The sequence below is a fragment of the Sceloporus occidentalis genome, unplaced genomic scaffold, assembly GCF_023333645.1.
Source record: "Sceloporus occidentalis isolate IW3139 unplaced genomic scaffold, rSceOcc1.0.p SCAF_5, whole genome shotgun sequence".
In the NCBI taxonomy this organism is placed as follows: domain Eukaryota; kingdom Metazoa; phylum Chordata; class Lepidosauria; order Squamata; family Phrynosomatidae; genus Sceloporus; species Sceloporus occidentalis.
In genome coordinates this window covers 178342209-178368903 of record NW_028316985.1, presented here as the reverse complement: position 1 = coordinate 178368903, position 26695 = coordinate 178342209, and the positions used below count along the sequence as shown (strand labels likewise).

Here is a 26695-nt window from a genome sequence, read left to right as displayed (position 1 = left end):
AACACTACTAATTTAAAACAGTCTAATCAGGATTGTCCATGCCATTGTACTTCCTATCTCTATGCATGAATGTGAAAGTGAGACAGTGAAGAATGCAAATAGCAATAAAACCAACTCTTTAGAAATGCAGTGTTGGAAGAGCGTTCTGACAGTAACTTCAATAAAAGGACAAATAAATGGGTCCTAGACAAATAAATCGGTCCTAGAGCAAATCAAGACTGAACTCTCCCTAGAAGCCAAGATGACTAAACTGAAACTGTCATTCTTTGGAGGTATCATTAGAAGACATGATTCACTAGAAAAGACAACAAAGCTTGGTAAATTGAAAGTACTAGAAAAAGAGGAAGACAACATTCAAAATGGATTACACACTAAAGAAACTCACAAGGAAGTCACGGCTCTGAGCAGGGCTGTTGATGATGGGGTGACTTGGACATCTCCCATTTAGCTGCCATTAACAACAATAAAAGCCTTGCAAAGACTTGGCAATAAAAAGTACAACACACCACACACACCCTTAAAAGACCCTTGTGCATAACCAATTGATCACCAAATGCCTGTTGGTGAAAGGAGAGCATATATAATAAATACACTCACCTTCAACCTATAGTTCAACCAATTGACTAAAAATGATACAAGTGGTGAAAAGACATTTCCTTAATAAGGTGACAGCCTTGAAATTTAAATGTTAACATTAAAGTCTAATGAAGCCATTTCTTTTTTAACCTATGCAACATTCACAGGGAAAGGGAGTATGCTCAGTTCATCGTATATCATCCAGAAACAATTCATATCAATAAAAGAGACAATCCTGGTTGGCAACTATTCTTCCTTGATCTCACCTTTACCCAGCTTTATTTATGCTGCAATTCTATGCATGCCTACTTGGGAGTAAGCTCCAATGAACTCATTAATGATTATTTTAAAAAAGATTTATGTTGACCTACATACAAGGCTGTACTTTTAGTATATTAGCAATCATTTATTCCAGTGACTTTCCATTCCATCACCATGTATACTGATTTAATTCTATGTGCCTGTCTTGGTGTTATTAGATACTGTTTTGTTTATGGTTTGCATGTTAGTTTTTAATTTACTGTGCTGCTGATCATCAATCAGAGAACTTTGGTTATTGAGTGGGGTCAATGCACAATATACAAAGTAACTTGTATATAATACCATTTCAGACACTTACAAAAGTTTGTGTCACAATCAATATGTTAGCTTTAAGGTGCTTCATGGAACACTTTTGTATTTTCCCAGAATTAACTACCGTAACAATGAAAATATTGTGTTATACTGTTTCCAATTCTAGAAAGGGATGCATTTAAGTAGTTAAACTTATGTTCTATATATATAAAACAGAGAATGTCCTCCTCTCTATATAAACTGGATCAGTCATGGCAAACGAGTGCCCTTCAGATATACTGAACTACAACTCCCACCATCCACAGCCAGGCAGGTAACAGAGCCAGGTCAGACCCTTCAATTTCCTTCCCGCCTTTCTAGGGATTGCACACTACTCAGGTTGGCCAACAGCAGTTAAAGCCTACCACAGTATGCAATAAAATTACAAATCAACCACACTATAATTAAAACAGATAATATGAGTGAAACGTTAGATAGAACTCATAACATGAATATCTGTCTAAATCACACCTTTGCTATGTAAGGAAGAGGAACTAATCTCCACGTTTGGGACAAAGAATTCCCAGTTTGAGTGTAGACTCATAGAAGCCCTTTTCTCTTGCTAATGTTAAATATGCAGTGATACAGAGAAAGCTTTCCCCTCTGATCCTAAAGAGATAGTAAGGAAAAGGAGGGAGAGCTGGTAGATCACTCTTAAGGTATTTGGGACCTAAACCATCTAAAGATCGTACAGTGTGCCCTTGCTATTTGCTGGGTTTTGGTTTCAGACCCACCTACTCTCCGTAGACACTGAAATCCATGGATGTTCAAGTCCCATTAAATACAATGGCACAGAAAGATAGTGTCCCTTATATAAAATGGCAAAATCAAGCTTTGCTTTTTGGAATAAAATATTTTCAAGCTGCAGATGCGTCAATTGGTGGATTAAAAAAATGAGTGGATATGATTTTATTTTGATTTTATTTTGTTGTTTTTAACATTTAAAAAACAAAGCTACAACACTGCCTAGGCCAGAATTTGCAAACCAGGACCTCCTAAATGAGCTGGACCGGTTTATTTAAATATTTATATCCCACACTATATCAGAGGCTTGGAGTCTCATACAAGTAAAACTAATTGAAAAACAGTTTAAAAAAGAACAATAAAATGATACCATAGGACTGCAATGAAAGAACTTTCTTTAATATTGTAGTTGGTTTTAATGTGGTTTTTTTTTTTTGGCTGCTGAATTTGAAAAACCCAACAAAAATGGCATACCACAAACAGTTCTTTCACAAATTTGCTACAGTATTTTAATCAAATCAGTTTTACTCATCTTTGATTAACTGATGTTCCAGTGTGATTTCTTTTAGTGCGTTTGAACAGATTTTTGTGTTTTATATCAGCTAGTTAAAGTGTTTGGAAAGTCTATTAGAAGATTTTAACCTCTTTTTTATTCTTTGCAGGAGAATTATTTGCATTCATTCAGTCACATATTACACCACATGAATGTCAAAGGAAGTTGTGAAAAAGCTGTACATAATGGAGCAAATCTTTTTTTTAATTAAGTTTTTATTATCGCAAAGATGAATTATATATATATGCGCAAAGGATATTTACATTCTGCTTCAATTTGTACATTAATATTATCATTATCAAACACATTATCTCTAGATTCATTTTATCACATTTCCCTTTTCATGTTCTTCCACTGATCTGGCTTCATTCTCCTTCTTGCATTATTCACATTTCTTTCTCATCATTACCTTCTTTTTCTTTTCACCTGCTGTATATTCTGTTATATTTTCTCTGTTTTCACTATCCTTCACTCCTGTCTTTAATACTAAACCATCACTTTCCTTCCTTGTTATACCACCCCTTTCCTTTCTCCATTATCTTCTCCCTTCTTCTTCACCCCTCAGAGCAAATGTGAGGTCATTTTTGGACTTAAAACTCAAAATTCCTATAAAACCAGCATGCATGTTAAAATACATGTGGCTACTCACCTTTGCTTCTATTAATCATCTGTGTTCCATACCTCCATTCTTAGCACCTGGCTATGCAGGGATTTTGGTCCGGATAATCATGTTCTCTCACTGTTGCTTCTGCTGTTCTGATGTGTGTGCTCTTGCCATTTTTGAAGCCAGAAGAGATCTGGCAATTTTGCTTCCGTGTAGAAGAGGAGAGGAAGTAGCTTCCGGTGACACAAGCACAAGCAAAAGCAATAGATTAAGTGACTCACAGGGGGAAAATGTTCCCTGGGTCATATCATCATTCTGCAGCTTGGTCAATTCCTCAGATGATGCAAACTGGCTTAGTACTTGCACCAGTAAGAAGCGAGTGGTAGGTGGGTGAATTAAGATTTTAAGGTTTGCATAGAGTTTTTGACATGTTTTACATTTTAATGCATAACTGTTTTAACTTTTAAAATTGTTTAATTGTTTTTTTTTATTTTATATGTATACATTTTAATGCTTTTGTACTGTTTTTAAACTGTATGATTTTAAATTTGCTATTCGCCACCTTGAGTCCCTTTATGGGGAAAAAGCAGGATGTCAAATAATAATTGGTGTAATAAATAAAAATTTGGAGCTGCTTTAGACATTGTAATTTGAATTATGTTTCAAGGTTATCGTTAAAAATGTAAAAGAGTGAACAGTGTTATTATACACATGCAGCATAATGGGTGTTCCAACAAGTGTGTATGCTTGGTAGCAAAGTAGTGTGCCTTCAATGGTCTGCAAAAGTGGGGTGTGTGTATGTTATGTGCCTTCAAGTAATTTCTGACTTATGGCAAGCCTAAAGCAAACCTATCATGGGGGTTTCTTGCCAAGAATTGTTCAGAGTAGGTTTGCCATTGCCTTCTTCTCCAGGATCTCCCAGTAAGTTTCATGTCCAAGCTGGGAATCAAACCCTAGTCTCCAGAAGTGTAGTCCAACACTCAAACCACTACCCCACACTGACTTGATTTTGTGTACCTTCAAATCATTTCTGACTTATGGGAACTCTAAGGTGAACCTATCATTGGGTTTTCTTGGCAATATTTCCCACCAATGTTTGTTCAAAAAGGCTTTGTCATTGCCAAAGCAGAAAGAGAGTGTGTGTGTGGCTTACCCAAGGTTTCCATGGTTAAGGTAAGATTTGAACCCTGGTCTCCCAGACTCCTACTCCAACACTCAAATCCAACACTCAAGTCCAACACTACACTGACTGGGGCTGCTAGTAAGTATTCTGAATCAGGTAATAAGAACACAACAAGGTGAGAAGGCTCTCTCATCAACAAAAAGCCTTAGCTGGGAGTATAAAGTTAAAAGTAGGATGTACTGTGGCAATTTATTTTATATTATTTAAATATTATACATACAATGAAACAGGAACTTGGAACAATTCTTGGCGGGACTACAATTCCCATAATACCCCAGCCAGAAAGGCAAGTGGCTGTGCTGAATTCTGGGAGATGCAGTCCCCTTCCTCCCCAAAATACCTCTACCTCTTACAAGTGCTGAATAAAACATAACTTCAGTCCTCTAGAATTTACTTTGTTCCTCACTAGAAGCCTGAGTTGAAGCCACCAACCAAAGCCAGGTGCAAAACAGTAGCTCAGGAAGGCTGACATCAAGCTAAGAATTAAGGACTCCAGTGCCTCTGAGCATACACTGAGTGCAAGAATTTGTCACAGGCTTTCTCCTCTCCCCTTTTTACTTGCAGAAACTTGGAACTTATGTCCCTTCAAATCAACTCTTATGGAGACCCTACCTTAAGGTTTTCTTGGCATGATTTATTCAGAGGAGGTTTGCCATTGCCTTCCTCTGAGGCTGAGAGAGTGTGATTTTCCCAAGATCACCCAGTACATTTCCATAGCTGTGTGGGGATTTAAACCCTGAATTCTTAGCCTCCTAATCCTACACTCAGACTACCACACCATGCTGCCTTAAATATTTACACATTTATATCTGAACAATTAAATTCTAAACTAAAAATTCTAACCAATGATCATTATTCCCATCACCTGTAATCCAATTGATATTTCAAACTAGAGCTGACCAACCCTAGTTGTTTCCACTCAACAGGTATATTACAGCTGAAATTAACATGTCAAGTGGGAATCATGTGGCCACCTAGACATTGTTGAACTGCAACTCCCAGCATACCTAGCCAGTGGTGAGGAATGCTGGGAATTGCATCCAGCATCACCTGTAGAGCCACTTGATTCCCACCCGATTAAGGCCACAGCATGTATATGTAAAAACGGCTTGGCACTGATGCATTTAACTTATTCAACATGCAAATTCTGACAACTTCTAGAAAAATATTTTGAATAGGCAAAAGCTCAGAGATATGTAATATCATTTTTGACAGTCAAGGAAACAGAATCCAAAATCTATAGCTGGGCAATCCTTCATTTTGCTGTTATTGCAATAGCCCTTTAGGTAGACGCTGGCTCATGGCAAACTTCTCATTTGGTATCCTTGGCAAGATTTATTCAGGGGAGGTTTGCTGTTGCCTTCCCTTAAGGTTGAGTATGACTTGCCCAACTTTATCCACTAAGTTCCCATGGATGAGCAGAGATTCAAAGCCAGATCTCCCAAAGTTATCACTCAAACCACACCACCACACTAATATCTTCATTACCTGACTCTTAAATGCCTTAACCAAATTACCACAAAAAGAGTGCACAAGCTTTTGAGTTCACCCAGCTGCATTGCCCAACTTTGAATTTCTCCTTTCTCATGCACCAACACAAATATCTTTGTTTTGGGATTTCTAATAAATGGGACTGCCAACCATTACTTGTTGTAAGCTTCCCTTGAGTCGACCTCAACTCATGGTGGCCCTGTGGATGAGACATCTCCAAGCCCCACTATCCTCCACTGCTCAGCTTAAGTCTTGTAGATTTAGACCTGTCACCTCCCTGATTGAGTCTATACATCTGGCGTGCAGTCCTCCTCTCTTTCTGCTGCTTTCTACCTTTCCTAGCATTATTGTCTTTTCCAATTATTCATGTCTTCTCATGATGTGGCCAAAGTACAACAGCCTCAATTTAATCATCTTGGCTTCCAGGGAGAGTTCAGGTTTGATCTATTCAAAGACCCATTTGTTTGTCTTTACTTACCAATGTCTAATACTCAGCACCATAAACCAGGAAAAATGTAAACATCTAACCCACAACTTTTGCTGAGTTGCCAAGTTGATATATGTCAACCTTCACTACGTTTCAGATCCTTAATGGAATATCTACACTGCTCAGAAAGAGGAATTCAGTAACATTTCAGCCTCCTTTTCAAAACCATGACCCCTATAGCTGCTTTAATGACAGGAGACTAAGGTCCAAAACATACTGCAGTAATAATCCAGTTTCAGATGCTTTAACTGCCCTGGCTCAATGCTAGGGGATTCTGGGAACTGTAGTTTTGTGAGACATTTAGCCTTATTGTGGACTGGTGCCACAATAAACCACAATTCACAGGATTCCCTAGCACTGAGCCAGGGCTGTTAAAGCAGTCTCAAACTGGATTATTTCTGCTGTGTGTTTTGGACCTTTCTCACTAAACTTGGAATAAAATAATCACCCAGCTATGTAATGCAATCTTGGACAAAAAGAGTCTCTATTGTAAACTCCTTTGAAGACTGTAGCGGGGAGGGGGGGACCATGCCACAATCCCTATCAGCAGGCAAGACAAAAGTGGGTCTGTTGTAAGAGAAGGTAAGATGGGAAGATCAAGTTGCCATCTTTAGATGCTGGTAAGGGCTACAGAGAAGGAAAGAAGACACACAGAGCTAAGCTCCCACTCATTTCAATAAGGCTTGTGTAGGAGAATAAATATCCCAACACAGTGCTATTCAAAGTAGACCGGTCCCTGGACTGGAATGATCCTGATTCATTGGCATCTACTGAATTTCCAGGAAAAAAGAAACACCTGTAGTCAATGGGGATGAATATGATGCTGGTCCTTGGCACAATGGGGTGGGGCAGGCAGAATTGCCAGTCCCCAAAAGCAGAAAACTTGAGAAGTACTGTCTGAACAGACATTGCCTAACGTAACACAGTGGCTGTACCATCTGAGACTTTCAAAGGCAGGGAAAGTAGAAGATGCAGAAACATGTTTTACAAACTTTGCTTAAAGTTAAGGGGGAAAGGCATGCTAAATTTAATCTTGTTGCTGTGTGCCTTCAAGTCATTTCTGAGTTATGGCAACCCTATAGCAAACCTATCATGGTGTTTTTTTGGCAAGTTTCTTCAGAGGAAGTTTGCCATTGCCAGCCTCTAAGGCTGAGAGAGTGTGACTTGCCCAAGATCACCCTGTGGGTTTACATGACCAAGTCAGGAAATTCCAAAATCCAAAATATTCCAAAAACCAAACATTTTTAATGGTTGTCTGAAATAGTGACACTTTCACTCCCTGATGGTTCAGTGTACACAAACTTTGTTTCATGCACAAACTATTAAAAACACTGCATGAAATTACCTCCAGGCTAGATGTATAAAGTATATACAGTATGAAACATAAATATTTTTTGTTGATTTTGTTGAATCAGTGTAATAGATGATAAATTGGATATTGCAAGTAAGAATAATACTATCAAGCTCAAAATAATGCACAGACGAAATAATCAATCAAGAATTTTATAATGCTGGAGGGGAGGTGTATTAACTAACATAACGAACAGGTTAGAGCACAAATACTATGGGTAATAGAACCACAAGAGATAAGATAGTAAATTGTAAATAATAAGATGGGGGGGGGACATATATTCTGAAAAATGTAAGAAACAAATATGTATAAATGATTGTATGTTCGAATATTTATCAATAAAGCTCACCTTATAAAAAAATGAAACATAAATAAATTCTGTGTTTAGATCTGGGTCCTATCTCCAAGACATCTCATTATGTAAATATATGCATATGCAGGTATTCCAAAATCCAAAAAATTCAAAATCCAAAACACCTCTGCACCCAAGCCTTTTGGATAAGGGAGACGCAAACTATATGTATATGGTAAATATATTATTTTATACTAATGCAGTGAGCCTTTGTATCCGCTGGGGTTGCTCCACAGATACCAAAGTCTGCAGATGCTCAAGTCCCATTATATACAATGGCATAGTAAAATGGTGTCCCTTAAATAGAATGCCAAAGTCAAGGTTTGCTTTTTAGAATGTATATATTTTAAAAACATTTTCTTTATATATTTATACATTTATAAATTTATATATTTTTAAAACCTCCTAGTATCTCGCAGCTATCCTTTTTCTTTAGAAAAATATTCCCAATTTTCTGTACATTTTGTTATATCATGGTCTCTATGCTTTACTGTTTTTATTTATTTTATGCTGTTTTGTTATGTTTTTACGTTAAACAGTTAGTAGCATAAAGTTCTATTAGTAAGGTCTTCTTTATTAAAGAAGAGAGCAGTTCCAATTCTTTATCCTTTTGTAGTTTTTAATATTTAACTAAAAAGTTGGAGATTATTAAATTTCTCCACTTTTTCCACTATTTCATCCTTCCAAATCTTAAGATATTTTGGTATATACATAAGTATAACCATAGCTCATGTAATGGGGTTATAGAGTAGAGAAAGAAACATTTTATACATTATCTTTTATTTTAAAAACATTTTCAGTCCATGGATAAAGAGTCTGTGAATTCTATACCAATCTCAGAGCCTTGTGCTACTATTTCATTACAGTAAATTTGTTATTACTAATTAATATAGATTTGCCATTTTTAATGTGTTGGAGTCAAAAGTGTGGCATATCAACTCCACAGCCCTGGATCTTGGTGAACTGTGATTAGTATTTGTAGATGCAGTTTCTTGGAGAAATAATTTCCTGGGATGTATGGATTAAAGACTCATCCAGAGACCAGCTGCTGTATGTCTCCCCTCAGCGCCCCATTGCAAGAAGGGGGGACTTAAGACCTCAGCAGGTGTTCAGCAGGAACAGATGTGCTTCTACATTAGCCAAGAAGTGCCTTCCATAAACAATCCCAGGCCCCCAAATACAGAGGGGGGAAGAGAAGAAGAAGGGGGAGACAGAGAGAGCGAGAAAAGTGTTATCACACCAACCCCTCTTAAACTAATAAGGTTAATCTTGGTGGCACAATCAGCTTTTATGTTGTACATCTGCCAAATGTAAGAGACAGAGAAGGATTCAATTCTGCATTAAAGGAAGCAGTGCAGCCAGGAGGGGAGTGAGGAGGGGGATACAAGCCCTTAGATGGGAATACTTTCAAGTCAAAACAGAAAGAAGGTTCTACATCAACAAAGGCTACACTGGATCCTTGCCAAGCAGGCCAAAGTCGAGCTAATTTCCATATATCTCCATATGCTATAAATATACACAAAGGCCTGAATCCAATTGTTAGTCCCGACTAGAGTTGCCCCACTAAAATCAATGGGAATTTGGTTAAGTCAGCACTTGCATAAGTTCCCATGAATCAGTGTGTCAGCTGTAGTTGGGATGAACAACAGAATTTAGGCCACAGAAAGAGAGATAATTATTCCTGTGTAAGTGTGTATATCAGCGTTTCAAAGAATTTTTAAAAATTGTACTATGGGTCCCAGAAACCTCTAGCCATTTCTCATAAATTAATGCATTTTTCTTGAACTAAAAAGTATTCAAATGAACACCTCTCACAGGCTGAAGTGGGATCACATTCACAAGTCCTCACCCTGCAAACTAAGCTTAGAAAAGTGACTTTTTAGATTACAACTTCCAGAATTACAACTTGAAAAGGAACTGAAGCTCTGGTGTCTACACACACAAGAGATTTTAAACACATTTGAGCATTTAAAAATCAAAAACAGAAGAACACTTCAGATATATTTAGCCATTTTTTAATCTAACTGGCTTTCCCCTTTTTCTCCCCAATATGGGACTCACATATTTACAAGTTGCACAAGGAAAAGGAAACACCAAAGACAACGGAGGGACTTATTTTTTATGTAATGTTTGCTAACCATCTCATATTGTTTTATCGGCAGAGCAGAGAGTTTCATTTCACCCCATCCTGTTGGATTCTGGCACCTTGGAGCTCAGACATATGCCAACATAAAGCTGGCCTGACTCCTCTTTTGGGTTGGCTCTAGTTCAGTGTCCATTAACAAGAGAGCTGACAGAAATTCAAGGGGGAGCTCCTGGCAGGGACAAAGAACAGAAGGAGAAAGAAGAAAGGCAGCTTAGGAAGTATATGGGACTGCTTTACACACTTCCTTTCTCTATAATTTTTCCCTCTTTGTTATTACTATTACTTTAACCAGTGAAAGTACCGAGTCTTCTATGGGTTTGGGTTACCTCTTAGTTTGACACATTAAAGCCTGGAAGCAAAGTTACCCAATTTTGTATAAACTTCAGAATGATGCCAGAGCTGCTGGGATGCTCAGGCAAGCATACTGCATCTTTATGCCCCCCCCCCCCCCCAAATTGGAGGAGTCTGCCTGTTTCATCTTGGTAGAAGGGGTCTGCTTCACCGGAATGAGGAGAAGGCAGCCCTATAATCTGAATCTTCAGCCTACCAACACAAACAGCCTCACAATAAACTATGTCGAACGCACATCTATGCCTTAGTTAGAAAAGTCTGCCAACTAGTGATTGTACTAGTACTACTACTAATAATAATATTTATTTATTTATATTCCACTTAATCACTTGGAATCCAAGCGGATTACAACAATAAAACCAGATACAGTTAAAATACTAAAAAAAACCTATCCCTCCCCCCCCCCCAGTATAAAAACATAGTAATACTAAAAAGAGATTAAACCAGAGAGATATTAAAACAATAGTATAAAATCACAGTTAAAATCAGTAGAAGAGTTGTAAAAAAGAACTGTATAGCAGGGATCCAGGTAGGATGGAAAAAGGGATGGAGAAAGGAGGAAAGAAATGAAGGCGGGGAGGCAGGAAAATAGAGGTGGACCTAGTCTGGAAAGGCCTGCCGGAAGAAATCCATCTTAATAGCCTTCTTAAAGGTTTCCAAGGTGGTAATCTGACGGATCTCGTACTTGCACCCTTATTTTCTGTAATTGCCATAAAGCAATGGTTCCCAAACTTTGGTCCTCCAGGTGCTTTGTTCTTCAGTTCCCAGACGCCCCAGCCAGATTGGCCAACAGTCAGAAATTCTAGGAGCTGGAGTTCAAAACATCTGAAGGGAACTATTGCTATAAAGTACAGTTGCCCCTTCAAGTCCGCAGACTTGAAAATCTGCAGAGGGGTGACCGGCATTAACCCCAATGGAGTGCATGCCCGTGCCCCATTCAAGCCTATGGAGCCTGAATATGCCCGAGTTTTGGAACTTGTGGGGGGAGGGGGTCCAGAATGGATCCCCAGCAAGTTCCAAGGGGCGACTGTATTCACTTTACCAAAATTATGCAATTACCCATTATCCATTTAAAAAGATACATCATTTAATAAACCTATCAATGCAAAGTTTATAAAACAATATTTGTACTACAAGATAGGAAAGAAGAACCAAATTCTCCTAGAAATACCTAGACAAAAAACTTCTCTAGGCATCTGTAGGTCCTCCAGTGCAATTCTGGTCAAATTCCAGTGGATGTCGACCAGAGAATTTAACTGGAGGACCTAGAAATTTCTAGAAAGGTGTTCTCTCATGTAAAAAATAGTGGTTTTATTTGTGGTTCATCCACTTTCATGGGGGTCCTGCACCCCTATCCCCAGCAAATGTGGAGGACCCACTCTATTTGTCAGAAAGTACAGTCCGTCCTCACCTTACGCGGGGGATCCGTTCCGGATCCCTCCGCGTAAGGCGAATTCCACCTATGCTCAAGCCCCATTGGAAACAATGGGGCTCGTGCGCGGCGGCGCAGGCGCGCGCCCATTCAATTGAATGGGACGTGCCGCCCCTTCCGCCCCGCGCGCGCCCCGCGGCTTGAGTGCATATGCTCAAGGCTGCGTATGGCGCGGGCGCACTGTATTTTTGTTTTTTCAGTATTTATGTTGGAGAGCCAGGCTGTATCATGATTTCAGTGTTGTACTCAAGAGTCTCAAGAAATTGGGTTCAAATCCCTGCTCAGACATGTAGACCTACTGGGTGACCTTAGGCAAATCGCACTTTCTCAGCCTTAGAAGAAGGCAATGGCAAACTTCCTGTGAATAAAACTTGCCAAAAAAAACCAATGGCAAATCCCATTCTCTCAATCTAAGGCAGTGGTCAAACTTTTTCAGGCTAACGACCCCTTTCCTCTTGGGCGACATCCTTAGCGCCCCCCAACACCTTGATATTAAGTCTACTGTTCTACTGCAAAATCCAAACAACCAATCTCGGTCGCTGCTGTCTTTGCACCCAGTCACCTTGGGAGCAGTAACTGAGCAGCTGGCTCAGCAGTGTCTGAGAAAGACAACATGGGCGAGAGACTTCTTGGTTGCTGCTTGCTGCTCCCAAGGTTACTGAGTGCAAAAGGAGAAGCTTCTCCCCAACAATCTCAATCTCTTTCTTCCAGACGAGGAAGGACTCTTTCAGAGAATCAACTCCAGATACTCCTCCTTTGTTTTCCTTTTTGCCACCACTTCCCCCCTGCCGCCATGCACTCTAGCTCCTTGTTCCAGTCAGTCAACAAATGGCACCATGGGAAGTGAGCTCACATGGGAAGGACACATCACCACTCAAAGCGGTCAATGGGGTTGTGCAGTGGTTTTAAGGGACCCTGAAAAGAGTGGTTTCATCCCCATTATGGTCCTCAAGGCCACTAGTTCCTTTTGCCTTGCTTGTGCTCCAGTACTTTGTCTGAAAGCTCCCCGCTGCCCCCTTTTCCACATCATCCTCCTGGATCTTTCTACCACCTTTAGAAGGGTATACCACCCATTTCGGGAATCACAGAGTCAATTTGACTCTGCAAACTGCAATCTTGAGTGCACTTAGTGTGGAGCAATCTTCTCTGAACACAGTAGAACTTGCTTCTGAGTAAATGTACATGGGATTGTGCTTATAAATTCTTTTCAAGCACTGACTGAACAGAAGCATATGACCCATTCATTGTAAACATATGATTCCCCATTTTCTGTTCCAACTCGTGGTCAGTGAAAAGCCATAGTTTTGCTTGAGGAAAACAAGTGCTATTTTGCTATTCAGAAGCTGAAAATCCAGCCCCTGACCTAATAATATGTCATCAAGGTTCACAGAATAGGAAGCAATTATTTAGATTGGCATGCAAAATGAAGGCTCTTACTATTTGTTCAGATGACTCACACAGTGGCCTTGCTCTAAAGAACACCTCCAAAATATTTTGGCAATACCTCACAAATAACAAGCATGTTTACACTTCGTGTCATCCGAGGTCCTCTGGCTCCAGCAGGTTTTAAAATGTAGTAAAGCTGATCTGTGGATGGTGCATTCACAGGTTTTAAATCTCTCCCAGTAGAAAAGGTTTAAGAGGCTAAATACACTGTGGCACCAGATTCTGTCTAGAAGCTAAGCAGGGTTGGCCTTGGTTAGTACTTGAATAGGAGACTAGCAACGAATACCAAGTGCTGTGGGCTATATTTCAGAGGAAGGAACTGACAAAACCACCTCTGAGTATTCCTTGCCCAACAAAACACGATGAAATTCATGGGGTCACCATAGGTTGACAGGCAGTCTCAGAGTGACTTGCATCTGTAGAGCAACCACATAGGAAGGAAGCCAGCTGCTGTTGCCATGTTTTGCTCTGAGGTCTTTGGGTTTTGTTTGTTTTTGTGTTTTTTTAACTTGCAGCAAAAGGTATTTTTTGCTCCTTCTAGTAGGGGTAGAAACCTGAAATTGGGCCTGGGCACTGTGAGAACAGCTTGAACCCAACTTGAGGTTTTGCACCTGCATAATGTAAACTACAGACAGCAAAGCTCGGAGGGGGGGGATTGGGGGTTTATAAATAATGTAGACAAGCCCGTCAATAGAAAATTGTGAAAAAAAATCATAAAACAGGATAGAAAGAAACTGAAATTAAAAACAACTAGGAAAAACGAAACGGACAGATTCAACCAACTCCAATATCTTCTACTCTGATTCACAGTAGTACCCCAATATCAACAAGCAGAGGTTTTTCTTGTCACCTTGCTTCCTGATCCTTTTTTAGAATGGATATTGGTACTACTGAAGTAATTGAACCTGGAACATTTTGTTTGCAAAGCATGTCCTGGTAGCCATAGAGCTATATCTTCTCCTTCATTTTTGTGAATGCTCCTTACTGTCTTATTTTAAGCCACTGAAGTTACTGCTTCTGGAATAAAGTAATTTTCAGAAATGACCACTTTCAATGTGCCATTTTACTATTTGATGCAGCATATTATGATATAAATAAACACGTTTCTACTGCTACATGCCAGTGCTGTAAGTGTGACAAAGAAACACAAAACACTACAAGATAGGGTCATGCTGCTGGAAGCAGATTTAATCTCCAGTGGGTAAGGACACCAATAGAGACAAATCTGTCCTTTATCTCTGATACTAGGCAAGATCTCTAGGGAACACAATGTGCATTTTCTGTCTGAAGACTGTTTTAAAAATATGCTACACTGTCCCTCCATCTATGGAACATAGATAGGATCTATACATACACACACACACACACCTTGCATATTTCATTATCCTAATGATGGGATTTTATTAATTATCTATCTAAGCAAGGTGCTATCTGTATTTATGTGCATTAAAATAAAGAAATTGTGTTTGTTAAGCCCACAGGAAAGAAGAATTTTAGTATTTGACTGGGTTTTCTGATTTGTTTCACACACAACATGACCAACTGCAGCCGTTTATAAGGGTCAGCAATAAGAAGCTGTTCCAAAAGGCCAACATGTATTAGAGTTGGTTGAATCTGTCAGTTTGTCTTTTTCTAGTTATTTATTGGCCCAATAAAGCCACACAGTACAATTGGTCCTCCATATCCACAGATTCCTTATCCATGGATTTAACCATCCACAGTTTGAAAATATTTAAAAATATAAATTCCCAAAAGCAAACCTCGATTTTGCCATTTTATATAAGGGACACCATTTTACTGTGCCACTGTATGTAATGAGATTTGAGCATCCATGGATTTTGGTATCCACGGGGGATCCTGGAACCAAACCCTAGTGGATACCAATGGCCTACTGTTTAAAACAACTTCTTAACTATCAGCAATTATGAGCCCTGAAAATCAGGAAAACAATCTCCACATTCAGAACTATCAAATCTGCGAAAATCATAGACAGGGGCAAGGAACAAGGGGTGGTTGTCTCCATCATGTCTGTCTTAATTGCTTCCTAGGTTACAGATGCTCAGCTAGGGTGCAAGAAAGCAAACAGACTTTTGGTCTTACCCACCTTGGCACTCCCAGCAACCAATGCAAAGAGAAGCAGGAAGGTGTGAGTGCTTTTCTGTTGTTGGCTGTCTTAAGAACAACGCAAACTGGGTTGCTTTGAATTTGAATCCCTTTTATGTTTGAGCATAAAATCCCATTGGGTGACCTTAGGCAAGTCACATGCTCCCAGCCTCAGAGGATAGCAATGGCAAATCTTTGAAGAAACATGCCAAGAAAACCCTATGATAGGGTTTTGACATAGGGTCTCTGTGTCAAAAATGTCTTGGAGGCACACAACAAAGTACACTAGAGGAACCAGATCCTGTCTGATTTTAGAAGTTAAGCAGTCAGCCCTGATAAGTACTTGGATGGGAGGCTGCCGATATATACCAGGTGCTACAGGCTGTATTTCAGAGGAAGGCAATGGCAAAACCACCTCTGAGTACTTCTTACCTAAGAAAACCCTAGGAAATACATTGCAACTTGAAGACACAGGCACACACACAGTGATGGGACATCTGTAACAGGTGAAGACAGCAGGTAAACTTAAAGAAAACAGCCTGCAAAAAGATTACTCCTCTAAAACTTTTCTGCCCCCACCAGCATCTGCCTGAGGCAACCCTCTCAATCTGCCAAATGCTAGAGCTGGCCCTACATCACATTGTGAACATTGTGAATGTGTGCATTTGTGTGTATGCGTTGTGTGCCTTCAAGTCATTTCCGATTTATGGCGACTCTAAGGAGCCTATCAGGGAGTTTTACTGGCAGGATTTGTTCAGAGGAAGTTTACCATTGCCTTCCCCTGAGGCCAAGAACATGGGACTTGCCCAAGGTCACACGATGGGTTTCATGGCCGAATGGGGATCCAAACCCTGGTCTCCACTGTCATGGTTCAACACTCAAACCACTACACCAATATGTTTTTTCCCTACACAAAAGGGATGGATTCCCAACACTTCAACCACAAAACCAAAGTCCATGCAACACCTGTAGTCTATGCTTCAGAAAGCAAAGCACAGAGCAGTGTTGCTGGATTTGCTGCAATTAAGAGGTTTACAAGTACAACTGCATTCATCCTGTAGTTCCAAGAGCATATTATACAACAGTAATCCTGACAGCCGTTTTATAATGCTCTGGGGAGAGAATTTTACTTCTGAACACACAGGGAGGAAAAATAAAAGAGAAGACTCTCCCACAATAGGGAGCACTGAAAAATTAAACCATGCCATACCAGGTGGAGGTTTAACTCCAGGCATGCAAAGCAAGCGCATTTGCAAAGGAGAAGACGTAAGAAGGAGAGAGCTTAATCTTTTGTGGCCCCCACCTACGCTCCCCCAAGCCTCTGAGTCTCAGCCACTTTCCCATTTTTGATCAGGAATTCCCAGCCAATTCAAGCTGGGAGAATAAGGGCTGTGTTTCCAGGGAGAAAACAATGAAAGGGGCAGTTTAAGCATGTCTTAAGGCTACCTGCCATCTTATAGTGACCCCATCAATTTATAGGGTTTTCTTACATACAGGTTGAGTCTCCCTTATCTGGAATTCCGGATATTCCAAAAATCAAAACTTTTTTCATGGGTGGCTAAGATAGTGACACATTTGCTTTCTGATGGTTCAATATACACAAAATTTGTTTCATGCACAAAATTGTTTTTTAAAATATTGTATAAAAATACTTTCTGGCTAAATGTGAAGCATAAATGAATTCTGTATTTTGACTTGGGTCCCATCTCCAAGATATCTCATTATGTACATATAAGGAAATAGAGGCATTCTAAAATCCAAAACACTTCTGGATCCCAAGCATTTCAGGTGAGGGAGACTCAACCTATAGCCCTCAGCAAATGCCCACCTTTGATTTGTACACTAGGGTCAAACACAGAGTGAGAGAATCTGACAGGCACTCTGCCAAACATCTAACCCCTCCTCTTTTGTATACATGTTGACTCTGAAGTGTTGTTTTTAATGCACTTAAGATATTTTCAATTGTTATATATTACCCTCTTCAAATTCTCGGTTCCATAAAGTATTGGCTGAGATCACAGAATGGAAGGAAATGATGGAGACAGTGCATGTAACTGTAAAAATGAAAACTGTCTGTGCCTATTTCTCTGTGTGTGTGCGTTTGTACCTCTCCCCTAATTCCAAAGTTCAAATGGGAAGAAAATAGGTTATTTCAACAGACTGGTAAGTAATGCTCTTTGGCCTGGATAAAAATTGCCAACTAATTACAGATTTCAACAGAGAAAAGCGGGGTTTGCCACTACCTTAATTTAGGATATAAAATGTGGGATGGAGAATAGAAAAGACTTTGAGAGGTTTCAGATAAAGGGGCTACAAACTTTAATCAATCAAAACGCACTTTGCAGCTGGTTGGTCTTTTTTCTTCAACTGACTCCCCCCCCCCCAGCAGCAACAACAACAACAACAGGGAGAAAGTTGGAAAAAACACAGCAAGATTACAAATTAAATATCCTGCAGTGTCTGGATATTCTTCCTCCTCCGTTCTGTCCACTACTATAAACACCCATGAACAAGGCAGTGCAACTCCACAATATATGGCTAATGTGGAAGCAGCCTTTATGATGAAACTTTTGCGACTCTTATGGCTGGCTTCTCCTACCTTCTCAAACCCCTTAAGAACACTGCAGAAAACCTAGAAGTCATTTCTGCTCTCTGTTTTTGCCCAATTTTCAGTTGATTTCAGAATGGTGTCGGTACACAGATAGCTTCAGAGCTGTATAGCAGAAAAAATTTCCCCATACTTCTTATGGACCCCACGTGTGGTTTTAAAGCATGAGCAAAGCCCAGCAAACAAAATCAATTTCAGCAAAGTTCTCAGGGACTGCAAATGGGTGGGACCACAAATGTCAACATATATTAGTTTGCAATGTTTAACTGCCAATGTCTAAATCTTAGGAGAGTCACTGCAACCTTTTAGAGGACAAAAAATATATTTAAAAGGAATGGAAAATGACCAAATAATGGTGTTATGTGGAAGGCAGGAGATCATCTGGAGAATTCCTCCCCAGGCATTAGACCTCCAGGAGGACCAGGAGAACATCTCCTTCCATATATACTTACTTAAGTTTATCTTTTGAAGCTCTTCTCCAGGTGAAATGAAGGGCATTCTTTGGCTACTATGGAGGAGCCTTTCTAGACATTGCAAACCATTTGTGGAATGTTTAATAGTGTATTTATTTTTATTTTGACTCCACTTATCTGCTTAAAAATATCACTCAAGCTGACTAAATATAAAAATCACATAAAACAAACACAAACAGATCAAGAGTAAGAAACAGGCTCTTGAAATTAAAAAAAAAAAAAAACAGCCAGATGTCAAAGACCTGTCTAAATAAGGTCTTTGCCCACTGTTTTCCATCCTCAAACGGCTCTCATCCTCTACTCTTGGTTTTACCTGTGTCTTTTTCCATGACTCTTTTTTAAAATCATTAATATCTTGCAATTTTAAAAAGTAACATACTACATTGTCAGTAATTCAGTGACTAAACAATCACTATGTTTTCCAAAACGTAGTGCAATTTAATTCTTTCAATAATATTTCCAAGCTCTGTTACAATCTTTCTGACAGATCATTCTAGAGATGTGAAGGCCTGGGGGGAAGGGGGGATAGAAAAGACTGGAGGAAAAAACTCAGATGCTCCCAATTTTCTATATTTTCAGTGAAAAAATGCAACCTTTGAGGTAGACAGAAAATATCTGATGAAATATTTTCTGTTCTGGAAAGAGTGAAACACTGACATAGTGCTGGGGAATCACGGCACTCGTGACTTGTAACTTTAACAGATATCTTCAAGGTATTTATACTGTTCATTAACATTTGAAAATAAATGTGATCATTCTGTTCACAGAAGAGCATGACTGTTCCAATTTTCTCCCAGATCCACCCTGCATGTTCTATAAATCTCTTAGGGGGGAAAATACACGCATGAAAAGATTACATTTGGGTGGGAACATCCCAGACATCTGGTCACCCAGGCTCTCCAAAATTTGATGCTGAATACTTTTTAAATCTTTATTCAAAGTCTTCTGGCAAATAGGAAAAGAATAGTTGTTTATGAACAACTTTGTATATGATAAGTGAACCTCGAAGATAATAATATTAAAGATGCATTTTTGAAAAGAACATCTCCCACTTTTTAAAAAAAAAAAAAGAAAGCCATTTTTAATTTCTATTTTTTTTTCCAAAAGGAAATCCCTCAGGATGGCAATTAACTCTCTGAGGCTGCTTTATGAGTAATATTTCAGCGAGTCACTGGAAAAGACACACCAAAAAGCAAAAGCCCCACAGGGATGTTTTCCTTCCAAGAAGACTGTTAACAAAAGGGTTGTAGTCAGCTATATCCGAAAGATGGCCAATACCAAAACAACACAATCTTCACCAGGAACAAGCTGAAAACTCTTCCATGAAAACACTGAAAAAAGCTGGAAAAAAGAGAACTTCAGAAAAGGCTTGTATAATATTAACCACTGCATTGGTTGTTCAAAGCACAACAGACCCTTCTGCCTAGATTGCACAGTATTGTGCTAAACCAAGACAGAAGCTATTTTTAGGTTGTACACTAAAAGAACAGCACACAAAATATTTACAATAGGTTTGTATACAGTCATAAGCAGAAGTAATTATTTAATATAAAGAGTTAACATGGTGCTGTACCAGAGAGAGGAACTTGAAATGGCCCACAGGCTCAATCTGGTTCATGACAGTGTGAAACAAACCCCAACCCTAACCACCTTTCTCTGTGCTCCCTTTGGAGGCTAGCCTAAAGCTCCCCACTTGTCCCACTGCTATGGCTCGAAATGTGGGCACCTTCTAGATGTCCTCATGGTTTCTGTGCAGGACTTAATATTTATAATCCCATTTGGAGCATCTCTCTTCGGAACATCTAAAAGAAGCACTGATCATCTCGCCTTTACTCTCTCATCCTTTACTCTCTCAGCCTTTAGGGTGAGCACAAACAGTTATGCCTGCCAGAATTTGTAAGTTCTTTGGCACCCTTTTTCTTTGCTTCATCCTTTACATCCTTTGTTGTATGCCCCTAAATTTTACCTTCAACATCCCCAGATCATATCAAAATCCATAATTTTGGCCCCAAACCCTGCTCTTAATTGATATATGTGGTCAACCTATAGTCAAATATATACAGTATTTAGAATGCCTGAACAGGACACAAGTCTGCATGTCAGAAATAATATATCCTGGGAAATGAACCCTATGGTTAGTTCAGGTATATATGTACATTTATCTGGATAGGAGTGAACCATGTTGAAATCAGTTGGGCTTACTTTTGAGTAGAATAAGGGGCTGTACAGTCTGGCCATTAAGGCCAGCCTGGGCAATGCACATACCAATTCTGCCCCCATGGCAGTGTGACACCACGCACTGCTTCACATGGCACACAACATCACGGCGTTCCTTTGCTGCTGCGTCCACATGACACAGCGTCAAATGAGTGGCTTAAAGCCACAGCCCTGTGGCTATTGTGCCCTTTCCAGGGTGCAAAAAGGAGCTGCTTTTCAACAGCAAGCTAATGGACAAGTAGAGCTTATGTACAAAGAAAGCAGTACTGTATTACTAAAAGCCATAGCAGAATGATTTTTACAGTACTGCAACTTTAAAGTTTATGGTTTTTTTAAAAAAAGTGGAAACAATTTACCAATAGAGAAGAGTTTTCATTACATATTTTCATGCATCACTTCTCAAAAATAACTCAAAAGTGGCACGTTTGTTCTCCATGCTACTGAAAGCTTAAAACTGGGCACCAAAGAAAGTTGGACTCCTTGCACTTGCTTCACCTATGGAAACTGAACATATCTGTACAGCTTCCAGTGGACACACACACTACTACCACCACTGTAAGAAACCAATGGTCTTTGGGAATTTCTGAGAGTTGAAATCTAAAAAAGTGACTTTCACAAGACTTGACTTCTAAGAACACAGTATCTTATTACATCTACGGCCAGGATGGGAATCATGGAGGCCTTCCCGATGTTGAATTACAAATCCCAGCATTCTTCACCACTGGATATATTGGCCTGAGCTTCTAGAACTGGCAATAAAATAATATCTGAAGAACCACACAATTACCACTCCTGTGTACTGACTAGAGGCTGCTCCTCAGGGCTTCTTCATTCAGGGGTTATTCCCAGCTCCACTTGGAGATGCAAGGAAATAAACTAGGGACCTCTAACATGCATAACCCAGATTCTTTTTGTTTCGCTTTCTGCAATTTATTCTGTAAATTCTACTGTCTTGCAACATTTATCTTGCTTTTTCAATCATGCAGGGAGATAAAAGGTTCTCCACATCTGGAAAATCTTACCACACTGCTACTTAAGCTTCTTGCTGTTCTTTCACACAACACAATTATATCACTATGATTCCACTTTAGCTGCTCTATCCTATGGAAACCTGGGATTTGTAATTTGGTGAGGCATTGGATCCCTTTGGTTGAAAATTCTAACTTTGTTCTTGTGTGTCTTCAAGTCATTTCCTGACTTATGATGATCCTAAGATGAACCTATCACAGGTTTCTCTTGGCAAAATTTATTTGGGGGTGTGTCTTTGCCTTCCCCCCAAGATGGGAGAGTGTGGCTTGGCTAAGCTTACCCAGTGGGTTTCCATGACCAAGTGCAGGTTCGAACCCTGGTTTCCAGTCGTAGTCCAATGCTCAAACTACTCCATGCCACTGGCATAAACTAAAAATCCTATAATACCCTAAGATGAAACTATGGCAATTAAAATGGAAAAACCACAATTAAAAAAAACACTATTTTTTTCACCTGAGATAACACCTCTAGGAATCTCTAGCTCCTCCAGTGCAATGACCAACATTTGCGAGAAGCTGACCACAGAATTTCACTGGAGGAACTACGAATGCCTAGAGAAGTGTTTTCTCTAATAATCTCTATGTCCTCCAGTGCAGTTCTATGGTCAACCTCTGACAGTGGTATCAATCTTTGTACTTCATTTTAAAAAATACACATCATGTTTTTAGTCCCTATGAAGAGACTTCAAATAGCTTGAAAAGGGTTGGCTTTTGAGGGAGCTCTTTCATATTGTATCAACCTCTGTACTACTTCTACATTTGCAAAAACAAACTTATGTTTCTGTGACATCTTCTCTGTAAGCATTTCACACAGTGACTTCAAAATTCTAGTCATCCAGGTGTTTCGAATTTAGCTCCCAGAATCCCTGACTGTTGGACAAGACTGGCTGAGGCTTCTGGGAACTGAAGTTCAAAATACTTGGAAGACCAGAGTTTGGGAATCACTAAATTTTAACACACAGCCTAACTTTATGGTTCAGAGCTAATTCCACTTAAGTACCTCAACCAGGTGTAAACTGCTGGGTCACGGTTTAAAGCTGCAGAGTCCTCTCAGCACACAGGATGAGTTCAATTTTTACCCTGCTAAGCCTTGTGCAAATAACAAAAATAGCAATGAATAGCAAAAACGGTAATGAATAACCCTCAGCTTTGGCTACAGGTCTGACCGCTCAGTCTTTCTTTTTTTAGTTAATATTTGCTTGCCTTATGTGGTTGCAACACAACCAGCAAAAGGGCTCTCTAATCCTGTTGGCATGGAGAGGACTCAGCTGAGAGAAGTCACTCCCATGTCCCGCCTCTGCCACACACCCCTCTTTGCCAACCTGATTTACACAAAGCTTCTGCAACTGCAACGATCCAAGCTGCAGCACCAGGAGAAAACACCGTGGATCCTTTACTGCAATGTTGTTAAGACTAGCTCACCAAAGGGTTATTTGCGCCTCACCTGCAGATCAAGGGCCTTTAAAACTTTGACAGTTTCCTTGGAAAGATTATTTTCCCTTCTACAGACACTGTGTTGCCCACAAGGAGGATTCCAAAATCTATCACCCTGTGGTATTATTTATTTACTTATTTCTTTATGGGATAAATATCCTGCCTTCCTCCAAAAATGGGCAATGCCTTTATTAGACCAAACAAAAAGGCGTAATATTTGCTTGCCTCAAGAATTTTGTGCATTTTGTACGTACATAAAATATATTTTCTCTCCTAGGAATGCAGAAAGATTTGGACGGAGCATGGGGAGAAAAAGAAAAAGAAGGGGTCACAGACAATCATTGTAGCTAGCCATCCATCAATGCCAGGGCAAATGCAGCAGCTGGTCTTGACAGAACCCAAACAACATTTCATGGGCAATGAGGAGAGTCTGAAGCCTTCTGTCAAATACTATGACGTAACCAGCAGACAAAAGCCAGCGGACTGCTGGTTGTAAACAAACGCTAATCTGAAACAGAAACTAGACACACAGACAAAAACTAGGATCAGGTGATCACATAATGACACTTTTCAAAAACAGGCATCTGCCTTGGACAACACTGCTGGAATAATTTAAATTCTCTTCTGCAGCAAAAGTCATGGATATTAAAAAATGCAACACAAAAGAATCAGGGCCTTCAATACATTTGCTGTTCACAGAGAGCATTAAACTGGGGACAGTTCAGTAAAAATGATTTTTAAAACGCATTAGAAAAAAGAAATAGATTGAAGTCGGCACAGGCAGGCCCCAATCCTACTCATATTTACTCATCGGAAGCAAAACCTGCTGGGCTCCATAGGGTTCAAGCTCATGTAGGAATACATACAAGCGTCCCTTTAACTATTCATGGTTTATTTTCTTTGCCGTTTTATATCTGCGCACCAAAATCATAATGCACTGGGCAACTGAAAATTCTGCACCACATTGCACACAGATTTATGTGGAAAAGCACTCAAAACTGCAGCAACGGAGAAGAGCATGCCTGCAATACAACAGCAAGGCAGCTAAAAGGGCCGCCATGCATTATGTAAATAACAACAACAACATGGGCAGTCTGTTAGCACCACCTATATCTTAAAGGGCACGCCAAATAAATTATTCGCTCACGCAACTTGGAACAACATTTGCAGGTCGGTGCTTGCAAAATAAAGAAACAGGCAGGACATTCATTCCTACACCAGTAACTGGGGAAGAATAAAACCAAGTGATTTATATTTGAACTTACTTAGACCAGCTGCAGCCTAAGCCATTCAAAATGGGCAAAAATGCACGTCTGCCTGGGCAAACCAAGGGTGCACAGGCAGAGATCTTTACAAACACAGGCACACATCAACCTGTTAAAAGAGTCCTGGGATGGACTATTTCTTTGCAACGTTGAATAATATCCAAAATCCACAATACAGGGATACCTTTATTGGGCCAACCAAAACATTCAAAATATATGTTGCAAGCTTGCAAAGCTCCACTGGCTTCTTCAGCTGCCAAAGGTGTTAAAAATCATACAAGGGAAATTCAAATATGATGACATTACTCACAGGCCTTTCTCCTGCACCTTTGCTTGATGAAGAAGCCAGTGGAGCTTCGAAAGCTTACAACTTGCGCTTTGTGTCTTTTGGCTGGCCCCAAAAAGGTGTCACTGTTTTGTGGAGTTTGGTTGTTGTTATACCTTGCTACATGGCCAACACGGATATATTTCTTAACAAAGGAGCCTTGTTTAGATTAGATTTCGGCAGGCAAAAATCTGGCTTGCAAACAAAACCTGACCTGAAACTACCACAGAGGAAGAAAGAAAACCCTCTGAGCACAAGCAAGTTAATTTTAAGTTGTGTTGTTTTTCTAAAATGACATATCTGCTAGTCAGGTTTATATCACACAAAGAAAGAAAGAAAGAAAGAAAGAAAGAAAGAAAGAAAGAAATCTAGAGGGCCAAGTAGAGAGAGAGCTGGCCTTTTGTATCCATGGATTTTTATCCACAGATTCAAGTATCCAGGGCTTGGAAATATTAAAACAAAAATATAAATTCCAACAAGCAAACCTTGATTTAATCATTTTTTATCATGCACATCATTTCACTATCCATTGTATTTAATGGTATTTGAACATCCAGGCATTTTGGTATCCACAGGGAATCCTGGAACTAAACCCCAGAGGATACTAAGGGCCCACTGTATGTGTGTGTATATGTATATGTGTGTGTGTGTAGATAGATAGGTAGATAGACACACATATATATATATATATATATATATGCGAACACATACAGTGGGCCCTTGGTATCTTCTATGGTTACATATGAGGCTATATGTGTGTTTGTGTAGATAGATAGATAGATAGATAGATAGATAGATAGATAGATAGATACACACACACACACTATATATATATATATATATATCATATAAAGTATAACCACAGAAGATACATCACTGTATGTATGTGTGTATACAGTATATACATACACCACACACACACACACACACACACACACCTTGCAGAAACAAAAGCACCCTGGAGAGGCAGAAGCCTCCTGGGCGAACACCAAGTTGGGAAAGGAGGTGCCCCCCCCCCCATTTTAAAAACTGCCTAAGATGCCCCAAGTCTCCCTTCTGCCGGAGAGAGGCGAGGGCTCTCCATCCCTGGGGCCCCGAGGAGCCTCACCTGCCCTGCCAAGGTGCGCGAAGGAGGGCTGCAAGCAGGGGCCAGCATTCGCTCCATCAAACCAGCCCCATGATGGTCGAGGAGGAGGAGGAGGAGGAGGCTGAGGCTGGCAAGGGGCAGAAGAGAGAGCTCGGCTGGGGAGCCCTTTGTTTAGTTCCCGGCTGGCTCCATGTCGGAGGAAGAAGAGGAGGAGGAGGAGGAGGAGGAAGAAGGGGAGGCCTTGTTCATGTCTCCATGGCGGGGTCTCTGAGGCAAAAAGGGGCCCTTCTCTTTGGCTGAGGGAAAAGGGAGGGGAAGGAAAGGAGGCTTAAAAAGGGTACAAAAAGTTTCAAACAAAAAAAAGGAGGGAAGGGGAAAAAGGGGGAAGGAATGAAAACAAGAGACGGAGGAGGAGGAGGGCGAAAAGGAGAGGAGGAGGGAGAGAAGAGCCGGCCTCCTCCGCCCCACAAAGAAGGAGGAGGAGGAGGAGGCGCCTAGTAGTCCTCAGCCTCCCTCTTCTCTCCTCTCCTCCTCCTCCTTCTTTTGTGCGTAATGGAGGCGCAAAGGGAAAGGAAGGCCCCAAGGCAGGGCCCCAGAAAGGGGTCTCTGTGGAAGGAAGGCACCCCCAAAGAGGACAGGAGGCGGGGGGCGCCGGGAAGGGGCTTGGGGAGACCACCCCCCCCAAATGAAGGGGGTTTTCTGGGACAAACGGGGCTTGTTTTGGAGAGGGTTTTGTTGGTGGTTGCTGGGGAACCATGGCTGCTGCGCCTTTACGCACCAGAGTTAGAAGGCAGAGGGGAATGAGGCCCCACTTTCTGGGGCAAGTG

General features: G+C 40.3%; 2 protein-coding genes across 3 annotated transcripts in view; one reads left to right on the top strand and one right to left on the bottom strand.

The window, feature by feature from the left end:
• Nucleotides 1-2676, top strand: part of SEPTIN11 (septin 11) — a 158300-nt gene extending 155624 nt beyond the window's left edge. Inside the window, exon 10 of the mRNA XM_089526283.1 lies at nt 2595-2676. Within this exon, the coding sequence (XP_089382409.1) occupies nt 2595-2637 (43 nt within the window). The 3' untranslated portion in view covers nt 2638-2676. The remainder of the gene's footprint in view (nt 1-2594) is intronic.
• CCNI (cyclin I) overlaps nt 1-26310 on the bottom strand; it is a 63957-nt gene extending 37647 nt beyond the window's left edge. Inside the window, exon 1 of one of the 2 annotated variants that reach the window (XM_089526289.1) lies at nt 25890-26310. The gene's annotated coding sequence lies outside the window, so the exon portion shown is untranslated. Of the gene's footprint in view, nt 1-3134; nt 3430-25889 lie in introns of those variants that run through there. The other variant, XM_089526291.1, reaches the window with a different exon arrangement.
• Between the last annotated feature and the right edge of the window lie 385 nt (nt 26311-26695).